The sequence below is a fragment of the Trichoplax adhaerens genome, genomic scaffold (assembly GCF_000150275.1).
Source record: "Trichoplax adhaerens TRIADscaffold_5 genomic scaffold, whole genome shotgun sequence".
Taxonomy (NCBI): domain Eukaryota; kingdom Metazoa; phylum Placozoa; class Uniplacotomia; order Trichoplacea; family Trichoplacidae; genus Trichoplax; species Trichoplax adhaerens.
The window spans coordinates 7,238,773-7,261,220 of record NW_002060947.1 but is presented as its reverse complement, the minus strand read 5'-3'; the positions used below and the strand labels follow the sequence as shown (position 1 = coordinate 7,261,220).

The 22,448-nt window shown below is 33.6% G+C and overlaps 4 protein-coding genes across 4 annotated transcripts; 2 read left to right on the top strand and 2 right to left on the bottom strand.

Annotated features, from left to right (window-relative positions):
- Window positions 1-2,538: 2,538 nt before the first annotated feature.
- On the bottom strand, window positions 2,539-4,021 carry TRIADDRAFT_17057 (uncharacterized protein; the record flags this gene model as incomplete). Its single annotated transcript, XM_002112608.1, has 3 exons — window positions 2,539-2,730; window positions 2,999-3,128; window positions 3,942-4,021. Coding segments are annotated over 3 exons (402 nt in total), but the record flags the coding sequence as incomplete, so codon positions are not given.
- A 1,681-nt stretch (window positions 4,022-5,702) lies between these two features.
- On the top strand, window positions 5,703-7,446 carry TRIADDRAFT_56862 (uncharacterized protein; the record flags this gene model as incomplete). The annotated part of the gene is made up of 5 exons (XM_002113032.1): window positions 5,703-5,782; window positions 6,409-6,550; window positions 6,784-6,906; window positions 7,029-7,166; window positions 7,351-7,446. The coding sequence occupies 5 exons, from the start codon at window positions 5,703-5,705 to the stop codon at window positions 7,444-7,446; spliced, it is 579 nt and encodes a 192-aa protein (XP_002113068.1).
- Window positions 7,447-11,232: 3,786 nt separating this feature from the next.
- TRIADDRAFT_56861 (uncharacterized protein) lies at window positions 11,233-14,784 on the top strand (the record flags this gene model as incomplete). Its single annotated transcript, XM_002113031.1, has 6 exons — window positions 11,233-11,343; window positions 12,370-12,643; window positions 13,392-13,435; window positions 13,520-13,618; window positions 14,069-14,144; window positions 14,348-14,784. The coding sequence occupies 6 exons, from the start codon at window positions 11,233-11,235 to the stop codon at window positions 14,782-14,784; spliced, it is 1,041 nt and encodes a 346-aa protein (XP_002113067.1).
- A 1,509-nt stretch (window positions 14,785-16,293) lies between these two features.
- Window positions 16,294-20,242, bottom strand: TRIADDRAFT_56860 (uncharacterized protein; the record flags this gene model as incomplete). The annotated part of the gene is made up of 6 exons (XM_002112607.1): window positions 16,294-16,351; window positions 16,554-16,599; window positions 16,701-16,864; window positions 17,233-18,350; window positions 18,606-18,785; window positions 18,884-20,242. The coding sequence occupies 6 exons, from the start codon at window positions 20,240-20,242 to the stop codon at window positions 16,294-16,296; spliced, it is 2,925 nt and encodes a 974-aa protein (XP_002112643.1).
- Between the last annotated feature and the right edge of the window lie 2,206 nt (window positions 20,243-22,448).

Genomic DNA, 22,448 nt, shown 5'->3' with positions numbered 1-22,448 from the left:
CTCTTTTTCCCTTTTTTACCTTCAATTTTATCATCGCCGATATACATTTCGTTCTGATAGCAATAAATAATTTAAAGTCATTCATCTGTCCTCAATAATTGCAAAAAGAACGCAAAAAATGAAGGTTTTCTGGAAATGAAATGTCCTATTATAATTATTAATCAACTCACTCCTGTGACCACAACGCGCTTAAATGGATCGCCAGATTGTGTTACATCAACTTGATCGCGATTTTGACTCTCACGTTCCCTATTAGAGAAAATACAATCATAACATAGTATTTAGTATTAAAGTGCAATGTAAGCTATAATATAGTATTATATATATATATATATTGTATATTGCTAAGATTTATTCTTGAACCCCATTTCCATAAATATAGTACAACACTAGATAAAAACTTACTCTTTTTCTCGGCGTGCTCTTGCTCTAGCTCGTCTTTCCTTATTTTCTCGATCATCAATCTCTTTCTAATAGCAATTACGTAAATAACATTGCATAAGCTGTTATATTTATCAAGTGTTTTACCGACATGTTTAAAATTTAATTGGCTAAGCTTTTGTCGAATGGGCTAGAAATAAGTGGCCCAAGTCGTATGTTACTAGTGCTCTTGTAACAAGGCACAAACTTTAACCTAGGACAAAAGTTTGACATATATCCTCTACGATTACGGGTAATTGCATGTTTGCCGCTATCTTATCAACATTGATGTATATGTAGTTATGACGGTAGCTATATAGTAACTATCTCTGAACCAAATCTAAATTTCAAACTGACATAATAAAGAATACTCTAACAACGCTGGAATAATTAGTCTTTTCACTGCTGCTACAGTAGAATCATGATTAAAGTTCAAACAGTGGCTACGAAAGAAAGATTGGTATGTGCTTTTTTCAGAGTTAGTAAATCTACTAAAAATCTTTATATAGAAAGTACGGCAATTTACTCCAGCGGAAATAATGTAAATGGTAATGGTTACTAATAATTCCCAAGGAAATTATAAACGGAATGTCGTACTAATTGATTGAGAACAACCTAATCTATTAATTCAAATACGCTTTTTATCACAAGGTAAGCTTTTGAGGATGTTTTGTGAAGGATTATAAATTATGTAGATCTAGTACTATAATTAGGATATTGTAATTAGGGTACGTATTTCAATCCCAGTGTAGGATATTTGTCAATTGAGAAAAAGCTTTCAAGCAAAAAAATTGGAAGCAAATTAAAACTATATATCATAATGAATAGTCCAAATTTTGATATAGTACTAAAACGTCTTAAATTTTAAAGATTAGATCAAATTTTGTTAAAGTCATTCTTTACTTACTTGATTAGCAATATCTTTTGCTACTCTTTTCATTAAGGCATCACTCTTACCGATGGTATCAATTAACCATTTAAATCCTATAAGAAATTCATGGATAGAAAATAGTATGAAAAACAGCATTTAAAGACAGAGCAAGCGTACTCACAGTACGTTATAGACTTTTAATTTATCCTCAACTAATACCATAGATTATTAAATTAATTGGCAGATAACAGCTGCACTATCAGTCTCTTTTGTCCACTACTGTAACTTTCCCTTTTCTTCCTTATAGGATATTAGTAGTAAATGATGTTGGCTGTAATAGTACTTACCTATTTTAATAGATTTATCCGTCTTAGATCCAGTTCCCTTATGAGCTATACATCCTTCCTAGAAATTTGTTTTGGAAAAGGGATAGAGGAAAGTACGTGAATTTAGACCGAATGAGTAAACTATCAGCGTATTTTTTAACATTTCACTGATGCCACATACTAACATGGCGAAAGGAGTTGTTTCAATTGAATTTTTCTAAATACTTATTAATAAGGTGTAGACTAAATTTCCAAAAATCAATTTTACAGCAAGTGCGATCTTGAATATAAATAAGCGAAATTATAATAATATCGCAAAGACTAAGTGTTAATATATGCATTACGTAAAAACTTGCTACAATATGAAAGCTATTGTATCATGTATATCATTTATTCTCTAGGCTACTTCTACTCCATCTGGTTTGCAGTATAGTAATGTATAGCAGAGTTTGATGATCAACTCATCTATAGACGATTAGAATATGTTAGACTCTATATTAATTTGACAATAAACCGACAATCTATACACTCTTTCAAGTCTGACATCAATAACCGGAACACACTTCTTCATATTAAAACAGTAAATTTTGCTATTGGATATTATTGCAATAGATATTTACAATAAAAGATTTAGAATGCGATGACTGCCTACGGTACAATAGCGGTAAAATCATAATATGGATATGAAAAACGTAATTATTTCTATAGCCCTGCAAGAGCAACGGAAATCAATCTTCATACAACAAAAACATTACGGTAATCTTTATTAAGTTGCAATTTCGGAAAATTCTAGTTTAAAGTTTGCCATTAATGAATTCATTACAAAAACTGCACACAATTTTGTAAAGAGCATCGATATAAAGCTAGAAATGCGAGGAGATTTTGACTCACCACTCGATATGGATTTTGGTTATTTGTTAGTAACGAATGAAGTTGTAGCTGTTTGACTAATCTTTCCTTGTCTATAGCATTGGGTATATCTTGTTTATTAGCTAACACCAAGATGGGTTTTCCTTTTGATTTATCATGTTTGACAACTTCTTCTAGTACTTCTAGATTTTCTTCTAATTTGTTATGATCACTTGCATCGACTACATAAATGATACCATGAACCTAGAATATATAATTATAAGAAATAAAAACGCTATTTATCTCTATAACAATATATTACAGTCGATTGTACTGTATTAATAGCATTATATAAACGTTTTGGTCGTAAATGACAAAAAAATTGAGTCGCTAGTACGTATTTACCTTCAGATTTTTTTCTCTAGTAATAAATATAGATTAATTCTACAGTAAATATATGCTTTTTTTAAGCTTTTTATCAATTACTGCTTTACTAGCCAATAAAGTTCTGAAAATAAATTGATTTACTTACATCATGATAGTAATTCTTCCAGATACCACGAATTCTCGGCCCACCGCCGACGTCATAAGTTATAATTTTACGTCCATACAATTGCAGTGAAAAGTTATTAAATCCTACTGTGGTAGAAACTCCTTCAATGCTTTCTAAAGAATAATTTTAAACATAAAAAAATAAGATGATGTGCTAAATAATAACAATTTCTGTTTATTAACTGATAAATATCATGCGGCAGTCACGAAAAATCTACTGCTTGAGAATAGAGATTACAGGTCTATTTGTAATGATACGATCGAAATTAAATTGTTTCTATGCTGACATTCTAAAAATATGTATAACAGGACACTAGTCTATGGGAGTTTATTTCGCATGACTTTCATTTATATCAGATGAAAGCTATCACGCTCTTCTTGATAGCAAAATGTCTAAATCCAAATCAACGATTTATAGTGTTAATGGAAACATTGTAGTTTCATCTAATTTTACTGCTCAACAATGCGATCGTGGGAAAGACAGTTTTTATATACTTATGATATAGCTGTATTCCTTTCATCTTCTTATTACCAATCATCGATGTCGCATACCGTCTCATAACGTATTGTTACTCTATCTTAATTAATAGCCAGGGATGTATACATAAAAATAATCTAATTTAAGACATACTTTCTCGTGCTATTTACTACAGCACTATCGCATATTCCACCTCGACATCGATGCACTACGCAATTATGTTGATAGCAATGACATGATAAATAGATACGTGCTTCAAAAAAAGTAATTTTGATATAGCCTCTTTTCCGATTCAATTTCAAATCAATTTAAAACTGGGTACAGAATTAAATATCTTATTACTAAAGTAGAATAGATAATTTTACATTATTGAAATCAAGTAGACATGTAAAAGTGTACGCCTTTTATGTATATTTGAATTTGCCAAAAATATACGATCACACACATACCTCCTTGCAAGCATCGTAGAATAGTTGATTTACCAGCACCATCTAGTCCTACCGTTAGCAGAGTGATTTCACTAGAAATGATGGCAATATTAATCGTAACATTAGCTTTGAAAGAGTATCACTGCAGTAATGAATATATTATCCAAAGAGGATATTGTCCAATTTATAAGATAACCATTTGTGAAAGAAGTATCATCTATTCACTCGGATAATTTATTTATTTGGATGCTGCTATACTCATCAAGTGGATATGATCATGTAGGCTTAATTTAGTATGATATGATGGTAAAAGTATAGCGTCAGTTTGTCAACGGCAGTATTGTTCCATTCCTTCGATGATTTTAAATAGCGATCATCTATTGCGCCTTACCTTTTCTTATTGGATCCATTACTCCTACCAAGGCACGGCAAACAACTTGTAAAAATTTCTGTCATCGCTGTCTTTGGCATAGGTTTAGCGATTGCGGTGTTTACCTCTCAAGTAGACTACTATCAGGATTACTTTATTCGATAATTAGCCAACCAGCTTGATGATGATATTCTATAATAATATTATCTTATCAGAGTTGGAAGATTTTGCCCTTCACGTTTTGCTTTACTGACTGCAAGTATAATGACTGATGATAGTGATTCTCTATCAATATAAATGGGATCATCAGCCTTTAATATACGCTCACCTATATCCTCCTCAACTTCTCGATAGTTATCCATATTAAAATCAACGTTGTTCGAGCTCATCTCTAGCCATGTTCGCCGATCCATTCTGAGAACAATCAATATTGTCTTGGTCGCTATGGCAACCTATCACCATTTATATTTAGCTCGATTGCGAACTCAGGGTGCTTTTCTCTGTCTTGGTTTATTCGCTGTGTTGATACTGATACAATAGTGTACACTTGATACTGTACAGTGTACACTAAGATCTCGCCATTCTTTAATGAAGGCTGCTATGATAGAAAGTCAAAGTCTTCTTATTCTCCTACTCCATGCACTAAGAATATCTTTCAGCTTTATTTAGTAATCGTCAGCTGATCCAGAGACTACTCGAGTAATCCCTGGCAGATCTCTAGTGAGTGCTGCGCTCGGAACAGTGTCATCAATTTCTAGATACCTTTAATAGCAGATGAGTATTGTCAGAACTAGAGCCTGTTCAGACTGATGTCCGTCAGTCCAAAACGTAAGATTTCACCTCTGCCTCTAGAGTGGAATTTTGAGTAGCCCCTGGTGCAACCCTCGGTGCAATTACTGCAATATACTAGACTGTAACTGTAGTAGGTAATTGTGGGACCGTTGTTTTAGTTCTGTTGTCGTAATCACTTTATTCTATTTGCCTGATTTCTTTTCATTTTTATGTATTGCTTTTGGAGCATTGACAGATCGATGTTCTTTTGCGTTACTGGCTTAAAATATAGCACAGTAACGCAATACAGACAGTACAGTAGATCGATTTTTATGGGCCTACTCTACTTTCCAGTGTTCAGTACACATTCTGGTACAGTGTACAGTGTACAGTATATCTGAGTTCATTGACTGTACTGTACACTGTACACTGTACAGCACAGTAGAGTACAGTGCACTCTACAATACGGTACTATGCATTGTAAGTGCTGTACTGTACAGTACACTGTGCAGTACGGCCAACAGTCTACAGTCTACAGTACTAAGACTACTCGATGATTACATCAAAGTACTGTACTGTAGAGCCAAATAACGTCAGCCTGATTTCGTGGTTGAAGGTGTGGATGAAAGCACCAGCCATGGATACTACCAATAATAAGAAGAAGAAATGGAAAAAGAGAAAAAAGAAAAAGAATGCAAGACCTATTACCGAATCTAGGTTGGTTATGACCTTTTTTTGAGCTCTTGTACTATTGGCCTGATATGGTGATGCAGGAGTTGATGCAGATACCTCATTGCGGAATTGTGCAGCTGCAATGGTTCCATTCGCATAGTTGATATGCTAGCTAGTAGTCTACTGCCTTACAGCAACGCTTGGTCTATCAGCATGATTATTAAATCAGGGATTACTCTATAAGAGAGAGACAGAAATCGACCGTTCAAGAGCAAATTGGTGATGTCTCTCCTTTTAGTAGTCCCTGATTAAATAGTGATTAATATAGGTATTTCTGTACAGAAATTATCCCTTCGTTTACTAACTGCTTTGGTAGTACTTCACTCTACCAGTAGAGTAAATGCAACTGCTTTGTATGGACCTGACTGCAGCATGCTCAAGTTTTCTCATTAGCTCGTGAGAGAATTTGGAAAAATAAAGTCAATAAAATGACTTCACTGCACAAGTGTACAGTATCTGTACTGTACAGAACGGAGTATTGGCCAATTGAATCTTTACAAAATCTCAATGTTATGATTGTTTCAGTTCTTGATTTGTAGAAAAACAAATTAATAAATTTGCAGTATAATGTTGTAATAGCTAAGCTATTCTATTGTTTACCATTCTCTTAGCTACCAAATTCGAAAAGATGGCCAGTTAATATCAAAAATTCATAATTTAATGAAAATGATGGATAAAGTCAAGAGCGATACCAGCATCAGTAGCGCAGAGCAAAGAACGAAGTTGAGCGATCTGAAGAAAACGCTTATTGAGGTAGTTCTACTTAACTGGTTTAATGCTGCTATATTGACTAGCCTTACTTTGTATCCAGTAGGCAATTATTGCCGGTGCTATATTCATTGGATGAACGATTTCAAATTATATTGTTTTTAAATATGTTGATAATGATTTACCAACAAATTTGGGACCTTGTTTACTGGTTTATCATTGATGCAGCTCATATTCATTGACTCACTTCGTCCTTACTATGCCATTAATACTATTAGTGTGGCGGATTTCAGGCCTATCAGACTGCCTCAAAATTAGGAGAAGAACACCACGGCCAACAAAATACCTCTAAATGGATTCTAAAGCAAATGAATAAACTAACAATACGTCCATCTACAAAGGTCAATATATAACAATGCTGTGAATATAAACTAGCGATGAGATTACTTTACATTGCATCATGCATCTTCTTTTCTTGGCTACTACATTGTTTGATTACAATGAACTATTAATTTATCATCAGGACGAACGTCTAAAGCTGCTCGATGTTGGTGCTTTGCAAGATAATTATGTTAATCAAAAGTCTTGGATAGACTGCACAGCCATTGACATAAATCCCTGTGATCAGTCTGTTCAGAAAGCTGATTTCCTAACATTTACGGTGATTTTTAATGCCAGTATAACAATTAAATTTCTAATAGATTTCCTAACCTTTGTAATTGATTGCAGCATTAGAGTAACATCTTCGTTTAACTCTACAGTGTTACTACAGAAACTTAGTACTGACCTCTACTATTCATACAACAATCACTAAGCCATTCATGACTCAATGTTATAACATTTAGGAAAGTAAGAAATTCGAGGTGATTATACTAAGCCTGGTTATAAATTTTATTGGTAATGCTGCAGAAAGAGGTATCCAACAGATTACTTTTAAGTGAGATTTTAGAAAGATTGTTTGTCCCTTGTTAGTACCTAACTATTAAACATTATGATGGGTATATGATCATTCCTGTTTAACATTTGAAATCTTACTAGGAAATATGTTAAAAAAGTGCCGTAAACTGTGCAGGCTCGGTGGCTATGTCTTTGTAAGATCTTTAAATTGAATTCTAGTTATTCTGTCAAATTTATTTTTTTTATAGTAGTACAATATTATAACTGTTATCTGTAATTTCAACATAAATATCACAACATAACATGATTTGGTTCTAATACATTGGCGGATTATTTTGGTCCAGTTTATTGTCCCTGTAGCGTGTGTGACCAATTCAAGATATTTAGATGATAAATTGCTACATCAGATATTCGAATCTTTGGGATTTATCAATTTATTTAGCCATTCTAGCCGAAAGTTAAGCTATAAAGTATTTCAACTACAAGTTGAAAACCCGAAATGTAGCAGGTATTTCATTTTCTACAAGTTTAATTCAAAAGTTTAATAGTCACCGTTATGATCGATCCTATTATGAATGTAGTTTCCCTAAAACCAATGTAAGAACAGGAAAATCACGAAATAACTTTGCGATCGTTCTATAACCTATAAATACCTCTATTGGGTAAGTTTCATTATAATCGATGTAACTTAATCGCTCGGGTTAATATTTTAGGTGACCCTAACGCTTTTCTTTTGCAGGAGAATCAACTCATAAAGGCATACAATGTACTTTTCTACAGTGATTACAAGATCAATTAATCTCTAATTAGCGCCGGAATGGATCATTTATAAGATATGATCCTACTGTATCATTTGAAAATTATTTAAGGCATAAATATTATACAAGATATGTGTACAAAATGGATTAAAAACACTTTGATATCTTTTATTGATACGCTTATTTTACGTTTTCATTAGACTAAAAATCTGTGCAAGATAATGTACGTATAGTAATTTAGGAAAGAATAGAGTAAAAATTGTATAGATAAATTTTCTAACTAGTACAGTATACCGAATCTTCTTCTATTGACAATGAAAATTTATTAGCATGGGTTGTACTGACACCTCCAAAAGGAATATTTTCATGTAGGATTATACGCGAATATACGTATTCATTTGTACAATATGCAACATTCGTATGGTTTAAGGTATTTACAATCTTTCGGTAATGACTCGTATGAGTAAATGTAGCGGCTATGCTCTAGTCGCTGTTTTAATGTAATGTAATGATGCTGTCTTGAGCGTGAGCTTTCTGTCGAGAAATTGTCCCCTATTGATGTTAGTATGCAACACTGTAGTCGTAGAGTTACATACTTGCATCCACCCGCCATTACCTCGATTGCAAACAATATCGTACTATTGTATGTATGAGGAAACTGTCCAAGTATTGATCCTATAGCGGTATTTGTTATACAGTTATACTGTAGCATTAGAATAAAGCAATACATTTGTTCCATAGACATCAATAAAGCCTTAAATAAATCGAATCTCAGTATGATTATATGATGCTATGTGCGAGATGTAAGCCGGTCTGCTAGTGCGCGTGCTAAGCTAGCTGGCAACACAGTACTGTAGTAATGAATTAGGAGTATTACACAGCGTGAATCAATTTAACTTTCATTCCAATGTGGTATCTCATTTGTAAATTGCTACTACGGCGTACCATTGGATGATAACTCGAAAGATAGCCCATGTAAACGGCATGGGTACAAAATCACTTGATGCTTATGGAATTCATAGCGCAATAGGTAGAGTTATTCATCATGGAAAGAGTTGGGCTGCGGGACAAGCTATGATAAGATCGTTACATTCTACTGCAGTAAAATATGTATATTTGTCATAATTTGAGCAGCCATACAATACTCCTATGCTATTGTATAAACAATGGCCTGTCGCTCGTATTTATCATTTTTTAAAGTTTTCTTAGGGTAATGCAAATCCATCGAGCATGCTATTTGCAGGAGTATTCCGTTATTTAAACGTGGAACTTCTAGTAGCTATTTTTACGCATGATGTCATCATTACAAGGTATTTGTTCCACAGTACAGTACAATGCGTAGATTCCACTGTACAGTACAGTGTACAGTGTATAGCACTCTAGAAGGAAAGGTTATCAAAAAGTGGCTGAAAAATGACCGCACGTCACAGCCCAGATCAACTGTCAACCCACCCAACCGGCACTACAGTACTGTACAATTGAATCTCTGACCCACTTACAGTACTATACTGTACAACCAGTACCGCCGTCATCCAAAACGAGATGCACTGTGCCATACTGTACTGTAGTGTCGCAGTCACGTGACTCACGTCATACTAGTACTGTAGTACGTGGTTGAAGCGTCATACTGTACAACCGAACGCAAACGAGACGTGCAGTAACAGTACATTGTGCAATGCTGTACTGTCGTACTCAACAGTAGTCACGTGATACGGTGCTGGACGTGGTCAAATCGTCGTACTATACATTGTACAAGTGTACGTACCACCAAACACAATCTCCGTCGATCGTCACAAGCAAAAACACAATAGCCATTCGGGGCCAGCAGTGAACAAGGAAAAGCTGCACTTTCAAAGAGTTTCAAAGAAAAATTTACACTTGTTATTGAAAAAAAATCCCAATTACAGTACTATATTCAAGACTATCCCATTGCTGGTCTTCCACTTTTTGACAGTATTATCCCGTTTTATGCCGTAAGCAATCTCAATTGGGTCATAGTAGTGTAGGCAATTGGATTTTATTTTTGTAACTAGCCACGGAAATCTTTTCAATAAATGATTCAATCGATAATTTAATCAATTAATCAGTGTGGAGAAGGTGGTCGTCTACAGCTAGGGACAAGCGTTTATTCTACTAGTTGGGCCTTGAAATTTCTTGCAAGAAATTGCCGACAAGGATTATCTGTTGTCTCGACAAAGTCAATTGGAAGGTACGGCTAAATGTACTTGCTTTAGTGGACAGTATGCAATTCAGTAACAGGGTTGGAAAATACCACTACGAGATGCAAAAACATACGTATTGATAGTATTATGATACAACGTTAGTCATCTCTCCTTGTATGCATGGTCTGACTGTGAGTTCCATGATAGCAAACTGTCATATCTGTTTGCTCGCCTTTTGAAACTTTCTTGACGATTGTATCGACTGCTTTGAGTTTGTTCTTACTATTCTATAACGCCATAACGCCGTAGAAACATGTTGAACGTTACTTTCACCACCACAAGCAGTAGTGTCTTCAGCTGCCCAATAGACTCTATAGCACCGTTTTTTAATCAAGTGAATTTTTTGCTATTATATAGGCTCACTGATCTTGCTGTCGTGCAATCATAAGACTGTTTGTCCTCAATCTATTTCAGTAGCCTGGTTGAACACCGTCATACTCCTACCACTAACTTGTTGCAGTGGTAACGTGAATATAGAATAATTTCCCAACTTCTCTTTCTGACCCAAAGTGCACTTGTGCTGTGTTAACATTTACTCACAGGTAAGAGCAAAACAACTTTATAAACATGCTCATTTCACATACGTTTAACCATGGAATGTCACAAAATCATGTTTTCTCATGCTCTATGCAATAGAGTATAAATCTCTAGCTATGCATATTGACCACTACAATAATAGCTACCAAAATGGAATCGATTAGCAGTTCCAATTTCCAGTATCAACTGCTTCAGTCATACAACTCATGTTGAGTTATCACCTTTACTGAGATAATGAATATAACTTATATAGGGCAAACGCCATTCGTGTCCTGTGGTTTACTACAGTGCTGTTTGAATTAACATTATTTTCATGGCGAGCGAGAATACGCAAAACGAGAAGATAGAGTTGTCCCCAACCGATCAACTAATTAAAGAATTTCCTAATGTCGATCCAGCAACGATTTTGGCCTGTTACGAGCAGGTAAATATCAATAACTTAAACCTTGTGTAACTGCTATTTTTATTTTTTACGTCAGTCGGTTGAGCCTACGTAGTATCGAGTAGCATGTCTGGTTGTTTTGGGCTATAAAATTAAAAGCACTAATATAGCTTAAAAGTAAAAACACGAAGGAATACTTGAAGATTGCTTTTCAAAATATTTCCTCTATGGTAAAATGGTAAAATCCCTTTTTTTCTCTAATCTCGAAGCGCCGTAGAATTCATTATTGCAAGATTTCTTTCCATAGTTTAGTATGGCTTTCACAGTATCGTGCGATACGATGCCCCCCAAATGATTATGTCCTCAATCGGACCGTGTCTAGTCGTGGACAGACGGACATGATGTCGTTATGCTGATTAATTACTAAATAATTATTTCAGAGTGTCAAGATTGACATGCAACCTGTAAAAGTTATTGCTGCTTTTTATACTTTTGTAATATTTTTCCCTGGGTGCAGATATTTATGACGATGAAATAGTACAAAAAGCGAACGTCTTCTTGTTATGATAGAGATATAAAATTGAAGCCTATGCCTTACATATGTGCATATATAGAACTTCAGAATGATATGTTTTTATTACGTAGTGATTTGCTGTAAATAGTAGTTACACTATATATTTAAAAGAGTGTACAACGATATCAAGTGACAGAAACTTTTTAAGTTGAATACATAAACACGTTTTGAATGCTGCATTAACAATAAATGCCAATTTGTGCTGCTACATAACTTTAGAATTAGAATCATTTAGCGATACTCTAAATATAGTCGATAGTAAGTACTTTGTAGTGCATGGCTGACTGGTTCTGACGCCTTCTACCATGAAATCCTAGATAAAATGGCGCTTGCTTCGTCTTTCACATTATTCTTGATGTAGCCGCAAAAATGCAATAGGCAAAATTGATATTATGCACTAGTTCCCATAGTTGTGTCATCTGTAAACAACATATTAAGTTATCCAAAGAACTGCTTTCGTAATCACTAATTTTTGGAACTTTTTGACTAAACAGAGCGGTAACAATTTAGCATTATGCCGTCAAATTTTAAGCGGAGATCATGAAAGTGATCCAACACCAAATCCTGAAACTCCTCGGCCTGATAGATTACATATCAGTTTCTCTCATTCTTTGATAATCAGTTCACCACCCTCAACACCGACACCATCGGATACGATGCGCCCTATCCCATCTGTATCTCCTTTCGATGACGGAAGTCCTTGGAGTAACGCAACATCTGGCACTACCAGTGAAGACGAATCGGGTACATTGAATGCTCAGTCGCAAAGTAGGTAGCCTATTCATCTTAAGCTTTTAGTTTACTCCTTAGCAACGAGATTTCAATTTAGTCTTATACAGTAATACTACAACATTGGAATTATCTCTCAATGGATAGTAGTTTTAAAGAATACTTTACAGATTTACAAATCAATTGCTTCGATATAAATAGATTATCTTAATGTATTTAATCTCAATAGAAATTATCACCAACTAGCATTATTGCAACGAAAGTATACCGTTGGTAGTAGAGTAATCAATATATACCTGTAAACCATGTCCTGACCTTTGAATTTTGATAATTAGCGTTGTTCGTAAGTGTAATGAAATATAGTTATTGATGCTTATAAGAGTTAGTTTCACAAGTAGCGCTTCGGTAGCTGCTCTGGAAATTACATTGAAGCTATAAGTTAAATCCTGCAAGAACATATACTATCATCATTTCGCAATCATGACACGATCACAAGAGCATATCGATATTGATAAATTAGCTAATATGTTTTCGTGGTAGTATGAAGACAGCGTAATTTTTAGATTACATTACTTTATTTATACCGGTACAGATAACGTCATTGAAGTAACTGTTTTTCAGTAATCAGTCGTACTTCAAAACAACAGCTGTAGACATTAGGATCTAGATGCCTGTGTCAGTAGAATAAACAAGCAATGTTATTTCATATCATAATTAGACATTGATACTGCCTGCCTTGATAATGATATTAAAGATTGAGTAAAATTTTTCATTATTTGATATACAGATAGAATCAGAGACCAGCTCTTTAGCTTAAATGTTACCAAAAAGGTGAGTAATGTCTACATCGATGGCATACTTAGTATGAGATTTAGTTTAGGTTTGTTTTACTAACGACTGTTCATTATACAACAGCGCATCGAAAGGAAGGAAGAAGAATTACAACAACTGAAAATTGCTATTGAAGAAAAACAGCAAAAACTCCAATTATCGAATGAAAGAGCTAAGGCTCTAGTAAGAATTTCTATTTTCCTTCATCAATCTCTTTAAGTTATTTATCAATAAGTAATAGGAATCCATCTTTACTTGAATAATGCCTAAGATTTATGATTTTAATATGTTGCACTGTATGTCTGTCAATATTTATAGTGTACTTTACGGCAAATATTGTTATTATGCTTTATCACAAAAAAGAAAAATTTCATATGTAACGATACATATAGTCATAACGATAAATGTGTTGATTGGAACTATAATTAATTCTGACATTGATCTTATTCAGTGTATTGACTGAAATTATTTGAACATTTCAATTCATGTATAATGTGTGGTACTGTATAAAAGTCTGCTGGATAACGTATTTTGCCTTCATCTAGTCTGTCATAAATCTGGATGATCTAGTACGACTAAGTCTTTAAGTAGGATATTAACTTTCTTCTATTTGCTGTCTTATTTAATTTTCAGGCAAAGAATATTGACATATTGAAAGAAGACATCGATTCTCTGCAGCGATCAATTAGATTATTAAGTGATAGGCCAAGTATGTTTAAAATTTCGCTATTTATTAAACAATTCTAGGGTATTGATGGTAACGGCAATTTACTGGCGCTGCGATACTAATATTAACATTTAGATTATATATATACCCATTCATACATAGGAATAGCTTGTATAGTAAGTAATTGATGCCAATTTTTGATTCCCTTTCGTATAATATTGGTATATCTGTTTCTTATCCGTTAGCTACTCCACAATGGAAATGCAGCAGGTGTACATACTTAAATGATTATAGTTTGGTAAAGTGCGAAATGTGTGAGCAGCCGCGCCATCCCGAAGACGAGACTAGTACAACAATCCCGTCAACACCACCACCTAGGCCGCCAAGGCCGCAAATTTCGGATAAACCACATTATCCCTATCAAGAACGGCAATTCTATACTCCTCCTAGTCCGCCGCCACCTACATGTGCTCCACTTATTCCAGCCAATTCGGCTGAAGGGACCGAATTTAATCATCAAGGAAACTCGAGAAATTTTTTTACACATCAATCTATTTCTGAAAGTACACTTCAAAATAATCAATCTCATCGCCCTGCAAACTATGGAAGAAGTAATTCTTCAGCTAGCTATACGTACGGATCCCAATATCAACGGGCTAATTCGTTCCATGAAACTAGGTGATTGCATTAGGGTGATGTCAGCGTATTAAATTTTTTGCAAAGAATCGCACTTAAAATATAAAGTTCCAATCTGCAGTCATAGGCATGATCTGACTCGAAGGCCTACTTTTTGTTAGATAAGGAATGTTTATAACTGATACTCAACTAAACTTAAATCATTTTGATACTTTTAGTATAAAAAGATTTTATACAGATTCTATAAGTTGCAGATTGGACACCTGTAAAGTACTTTAAATTGTAAATATAGCTTCTTTTGAAATGGAAGCAGTGATCAATAATATCGATTTACATACATTTTATCCGTCAGGATTGCTGAACCTTTGTAATGTAATATAACCAAGTTTTTTAAGATTGTTTTAAAAATGATTTTTTATTTGCGTTTGTAGCAATATACGGTGTAATTGATGCATTTATGTATACCGTATATCGTGTGTACAGTTTACTATGAAATTCTGCACTTATTAATGATTGTAAGGCTACTTAGCATCAGCACAAGTTATTTATTAAAATTACTGAAATATAGCATATGATCCTTGTTAAAAATCAACAAGAATTTGAGTATGAGAACGTGCTTGCGCCGATGTGATATATTTAGCTATGGTCTATTCTATGCTTCAAAAAATGTTGTAACCGACTACTGTGTAACGGTATGTTAACGTCTAAGCCTCTTGTTATGATACTTGGCGGATATATAAATCTTTGTGATACTGACAATCATTTGAGGAATGATTATTTGCGACTTTTTATCTATAAATATGCTACGTAATTTGTTTTGCATGATAATCATTATTAATGCAGCTACCATGGCACAAGTGTACTTTGCATATATATGTAATATCTACGTGTAAAGCAAAACTTCTAAAAAAAATACGAAAGAATCGATAGTTCAGATATTAACCACTGCTAACGGTTATTAATGCTATAAAAAGTTGACTAATTTCTCATATTTAACAAATGGTAACAGCATAGTAAATGATGGTACATCATCTGTAGTTACTTCGTTCTTTTATACATAGTACACATAAATAGATGTACTAATATGCAAATACATAAAATAAGAATAATTGTAAATAGTTAAGCAAATGAGAAATTACAGTTACTGAATTGGTCTAAGATTGTAATATATCACAATAGTGAAAGTTAGTTATAGTATCTATGCGACATGAGTACGATCACTCATGTAGAATTGATCTGAGCGTAACAGTGTATACTTTTACATATGATAGGTAATAATAAATAAACATCTTTAGTCGAATCTAAACAAATTGATTTTATACGATGTCGTTAGTTACGCAACACAATTCTCCATCAAACTTCATTAGAAACAATATAAAATCTTCAATCAGATTTAAATAAACAGCTGGATAATAAGTTTAAAAAGATACAAGTATAAATATATCCTTGAATGTACATATATATCAAAGTAAATCCTGATAAAACGCAGTTTAATTACATTTCAATAGAAGATTGGTTTTGAGTTGTGTTAAAAAACGTGAGATAATTACGATAGTTATTTGAAAACCATGACGATCTTGCCAAAAGGTACAAAAATGCCATAGCCAGATTTACTGAAAACAGTAAGAAATGATACAATTATTGAAGAAAAATCATAATCATTTATCTGAAACTCAAAGAAGATAGATCAATCTTATGCATATAAAACCAATAGCTGAAAAGACAGCATTGATAGTATAGCCAGAAGAAGCAACAAAATATAATGCATTATGAAAGTATACTATCTAATGAAAGATAAATAAGTATTTCACCTACCAGTAAAAGTATCTTTTGCCATCATGTTTGCCGTCGCTGTTTCCATCTACATTAAGAAGAGTTTGATAATAAAGTAGTAGATCATTATTATTCCATGTCTAAGTATTCAACTAAATGAATCTACTAACGTTATAGCCATGTACTAACCTTGAGTATCTAATAAAATTCCAAAATGTACACCAGCCTTCCCACCTATACTGCCTTTATATTTTACAGTTCCAACCACTGATTTTCTTGTTGTAACGGAATTAATCCTAACAACGGATCCAACCCTGATCTCACCTTCATTCATCGGACTGCTAGGCCAGCCTCTGTAAGTATTGAAACGACTGATATATTATAGCAGCACAGGATATCATTTAAGGTTACATGATAAATGTATTTCACATAGATGATGTAATCGTTTGCTGTAGGCATTACTAAATAGGCTATTTGTCTAAAAGAAGAACTCTTAGTTATCAAAATATACTTGAGAATTAAGAAGGATAAAAAGCTTTATGTTTTATTCTATTTATTCTAAATATTCATATCCTTCATTGCTGACAAATTGCTTAATGCTACGTATGCTATCTATCGTAAATCTCGCATATTTTGGCTTGAGAAAATGCTTAATGCTATTAAAATAGTTACATAATAATCATATATTACGCTAGTCTATTGAAGTAGGAGTAATTTTTACCTTGGGCAATCAGTGTTAGCACTGGATGTTATTTCTCCAACTTTTAATGATCGAGGAGACGAATAACTTGATCTGTCGCGGTACCGAGGTGATTCATAGGTGCTATAATCAGTCCTGTGTAAACTACCACTAAGATCTATATTAAATTCATCATCATCGGTAAATTTCCCAATATTAGAGGATTTGGGGAGAAGTATATCCTTATCCTCCGCTAACTTTATTCTCTCGTCCCTTTTAGATGAAGTATAGCTTAAGTTATCATTTGCTAATGCTTTGAAATATTTTTCGTCAATATTAGAGCTTGTATCAAAAATGTTACTGGAAACAGATGTTGTTGAACTATTTCCGATTGAAGATTGCATAAATTTTGATGAATCTGTATAGTATCGATGAAATGATGATTTCGAACCCATAATTTGGTTAGAATGAAGACGATTATCTTCGTGAAATTTTATTGGTTTACCGACATCATCCTGATTATGACTCTCTAAAGAATTGACGGTTCTGCTAACATCTATTGCGGTACGCCAATTGTTATTATCAAATTTTAAATCCTCTAAACCATAAGAATTCATAGCCGATGAAACTATGCTTTTGTGATCAAAACTTTCCACGGAATTTGGCACAACTCTATCTGTGTTCGATTTTTGATCTATTTTAGAATCTTTCTTCAGCAGCTCATTATCCTGATACATTAATATTTGCTCATTTGAAAACGACCTATTTATCAATTTATCAACATTCGAAGCTTCAGCAGACTCAAGGCATCGATTCTTATGGGCATGATCTTGAAATATACCTTCATCATTCATGCGATTAATTTCATCTTTAGTATATTTCAGCTGAGAAGCCTCGGCTGTTCTTTCCAATGCTAAATGGATATCAATGCCTACATTAGACGACCGACCGATCATTTTTTTACGTTCAGCAAGTAGTAATAGATTTTCTCGTCTAATTAGATGTAGCTGAGCGTTTCTATTTTTAATATGGCCAGCAAGAGCGTTGTTTCTTCGACGTAGTTCACGATTTTGTTGATTCAATTTGTTAATTTGGAGTAAGGCTTCGTTCATGCTTTCAGGTGCTGTAGAATTTTGCATATCAGAATCGTCTTGTTCATTCTATAACAGAAATTAGGGATAATTTTATGATGTTAGTTATAAATTTAAGCATTGATCCGTTAGAGAACAATGTAAACCATCCTTTAATTTTCTACTGAGGAATACTAAAAACCAAATGGTAATTTAGTAATTCATGATTCAGCAATTGATGCAAAGACGTAGAGTAGTGATAATCCGATGTTGTTTAAAATTAAAAATCCAATCTACACTGACAACACTTTCATTATCTATTGATAGTGGCTAATAGTTATTTACCGGTAGCAATTCTTGCTCTTCCTCTACAGCAACATCCATTATTTTTTGTTCTAAATCATAAATTTGTTGAAGTATTGATTCTGTTGGATGATAACGATACGAAATCAGATCGGAAACTGGTGTTATATCTTCGGTTGCAGTCAGGCTATTTGGGCGATCAATTTTAGTCAATGGATCGAACTATCAATCATAAACATCATCAAGAATAAAATTAATCAGTGCAATTCAAAAACACTTTTCACGTGCAGCAATATATTAGTCCATCGATTAGGACAAACCTCTTTGTTAAGATCTTGCAGCAATGGTGAACTATTCCGATCAGTAAATATAGCATCTGAACTAACATCCACTTTGACAACAGAAGAATTATCGCCTTCGCTGGCTTCCACATGAACTTCTGTAGAATTATCATCGTTCTTTGTAGTCTCTTCCACTTGATCTATAATAGTAGATGGATAATTTTCGGCATTACTTTCATCATGGTCACCTTTGCTTATCATATCTTCGCCATGGCTGATAGAAGACAGTAAAGAATCTCTATTCATGTTCTCCTGTTGATCTTCGATTGCGGTTTGTTGATTTAATTCTTGATCTTGTCGTTGTGTCTCAACTATTTCAGCAGGATCTTGTATTATTCCTATCAATTGATCAGGGGCTGGATTATCTTGATGATTTTGATCACCATTCAAATCAACAATTGTTTCCATCGTTTCTGCCTCAACAATAGTTTTATTTTCATATTCATCATCGGAATCTATTCCATGGCTATCATTCTCAATAACATCATGTTTTTCATCACGATGATTGCCAAGATCGTGATAATTCGCATTAGGATGATCATGATGTTGGCCATTTTCTACTACTTCTTGGCTACCGTTAACAAGAGTATCTTCAATTAAATAAGAACTGCCGTTCATACTATCAATACTATTACCATTGACAGTAATTGATGGCTCTGGATCGGTATAGCCATTACTATAATGATGAGACTCTGATAAATCGTTACTTAATGTATGATTGCTGTCGGTTTCCAATGCTAATGCTTCGTCAACTTGACATGGAGTCACTGATGTTGCTGTAAGATTATCTTTCCAATCATCATTAAAGCCTTCACTTGATGGTGAATAACCACTCTTGTCACTAACAGGACTATTTAACGTATGGCCGGATAATTTATTTTCAGCATTATCCGTACTTGTAGTACTAAAGGATGAAAATGAGCTATGTCGAGACGGCGATAATGAATTGGTATTGCTTTCTGAATTGCCCGAATAAGGCGATATCGTTTCCTTTTTCCTATTATTGATTTGTCTGACATAGATTTGATGGCCATAATTGCCATTGGATGTCTCATTTTCTACTCTATAGGGAGTTACATGGCGTGGACGTCCAATAAATCGATTGGTAATCATAGGTGGATCACAAGCAGTCGGTGATAAATCATCTGTGCTCGAAGTATCGCTGGCAGAAGCAGTACTTCGACGATAACGAGCTTGCTTTAGGAATGGATTGCTAGCTGAAGTCGTTTTCTTATACACTTTAATGGTGCTCTTCTCTTTCATTTGTTTAACGTCGCCATTAGATGGATTATAAGATGGTGAAATTTCACTAATATCAACGTTGTCACCGGAGGACATTTTTCTACAATGACAATAAAATAGCTCATTCTAGTTTACTGAAAGGATAGAGAACTTTTGAATTGATTTTTCTAATTTTAAAGTATACAGCGATCGTGTTTCGTTGTCATATTTAAAAGAGAAGCACATTTAATTATAGCCAACAAAATCTGTGATCCATTAAGATTGCAAAATACAGATACTTCAGGATGCAAGCATACCAACATATGTTTATATAGAATATTTACCATAAAGAATATCTTACCGCTTTCTTCTTGACTTTTCAGTAAGTAGAAAGGTTTCAAGGGCGTTTAATCTTTCCGACTCTGCATGGAAATAACAGAATTGTTATAAATAATATTCATTGCAATATAAAATTATTATCACTTCGGATGAGAAATCGATCAGAATCAGTATATGGATGGCGCATTCTTTATTGCAATCACCGGCGAAATTCGATTTTTCGCTACTTTTTATGAGATGTTTCAGTCGTATTTTGAAGTAGAATACTTAGATATTTAGTAAAGGCTATACTCGTATTTCTAGCTCTATTCGAGTTAATATCGGTCGTTAAGGATAATTTGACGATAGCAGTACAATTTTCGAAAAATACTTGTTAGGTTATTTGATTTACGCATTGAAATCCGCTTAGTATAAATAGGAAAATAGAGAATAAAAGGGGCTGAATAGATAGATATAAACTTGAACTTTATCCCACTAACTATAGAGAAGCCGAGATAACTTGACTGAAATAATATATTGTAATAATCGCATGAGTACATCAGCAAAGATTAAATATTCGCATGATTTAGTCCCTTCAAGTTACCAATTTACAGCCAATTGAAATAAGTGCAATATTGACCGAAATTTATTCTGATTGGCTAAGGATAGATATAGAACAACTTATGATGGAAATTTATATATAATAAACGGTCAATACTATAGCTTCGCCAGTTGGCTAAATTGCATTACCAAAACCTTTAATATAAGAATTTCGGGACAGCGCTTTAATTTAACGGTTACGGAAAGAGTCCAAGCATTAAATTAAAATACTTTCATGTCTCTCTACTTTCCATGTAAGGCCACAGATGAGCAGAAAACTAATATTTTAAAGTTAAAAATAACACGATTTATTGTAGGCTATTTTTTAATTAATTACGAGTATTACAATGTTCAATACGTTAATAAAATGAAACATTCAATGCTGTCAGGAAAGAAATCTTGTTGAATAATGAACACTTAAGCTGCAATTAATTAGGCAAGAGCAACAGAGATTTAAAAGTTGGTCACAGCTGGAATTAATTTATATTTTAATTAGTTTTAGCCAATAACAGCAAAGACTTTTCAGATCGGAGTGTGGAACTTATAATGCGTTCAGATAATCACTTTAATGTAATCTATAATTAAACAGTTATTTCTATGCCGTTTCTTCAATTATTATTTCTACCGTTAAAGTGAATTAAAGGAGTAGAAAGCAGCTATACATGATCAGATAAATGACTTTAAATTTGATGAATCAAGTGACTAAATAGTCCATCCATCTTGCTTATCAAAGACTTAAGTTTAACTTTAAGGCGATTAATCAATATAGGCGATGGAAAGACTATCCAATATGAATTAAAGTCATCTTGAAATTAAAATACGGATACACAAATACATCTCTAAATTTATCTCGATTTCTAACAGTTTTATATGACAAAATTGTCCAAAGAAAATCTTCCTAGAGCTGTCTGATATTAATTAAAATTCTTTCAAGAAAGCAGATGAAGGTCTATGGACAACTAAATGGATTTTTTAATATTATCTCGATTTCTAATAGTTTCAAATTACAAAGTTGCCATAAACAGTCTTGTAAAGACTGTTTATTATTAATTAAATCCTTTTAGAAACTAAATGAGAGTCTACTCATTACAACATAGATTTTGATATTACTCCGATTTCTAACAGTTTTACATAGTAGAGTTGTCGAAAGTCTAGCAAAGACTAACTAATATTAGCCAAGCTCAAGTCGAAATGAAATACGGGCTCAGGAATGATTAAATACATCTATACTTTTTCTAACAAATTTTATAAAGCAAGGTTAGCGGAAGAATGTCTAGTAGAGAATCACCAGTATTAATTAATTATTAAGGCCCTTATTGAAATGAAATGATGGTATACAAATCCAATTTTATAATATCTAATCCATTTCTAACAGTTTTTGCATAGCAATATGTTAAGAGGAAGA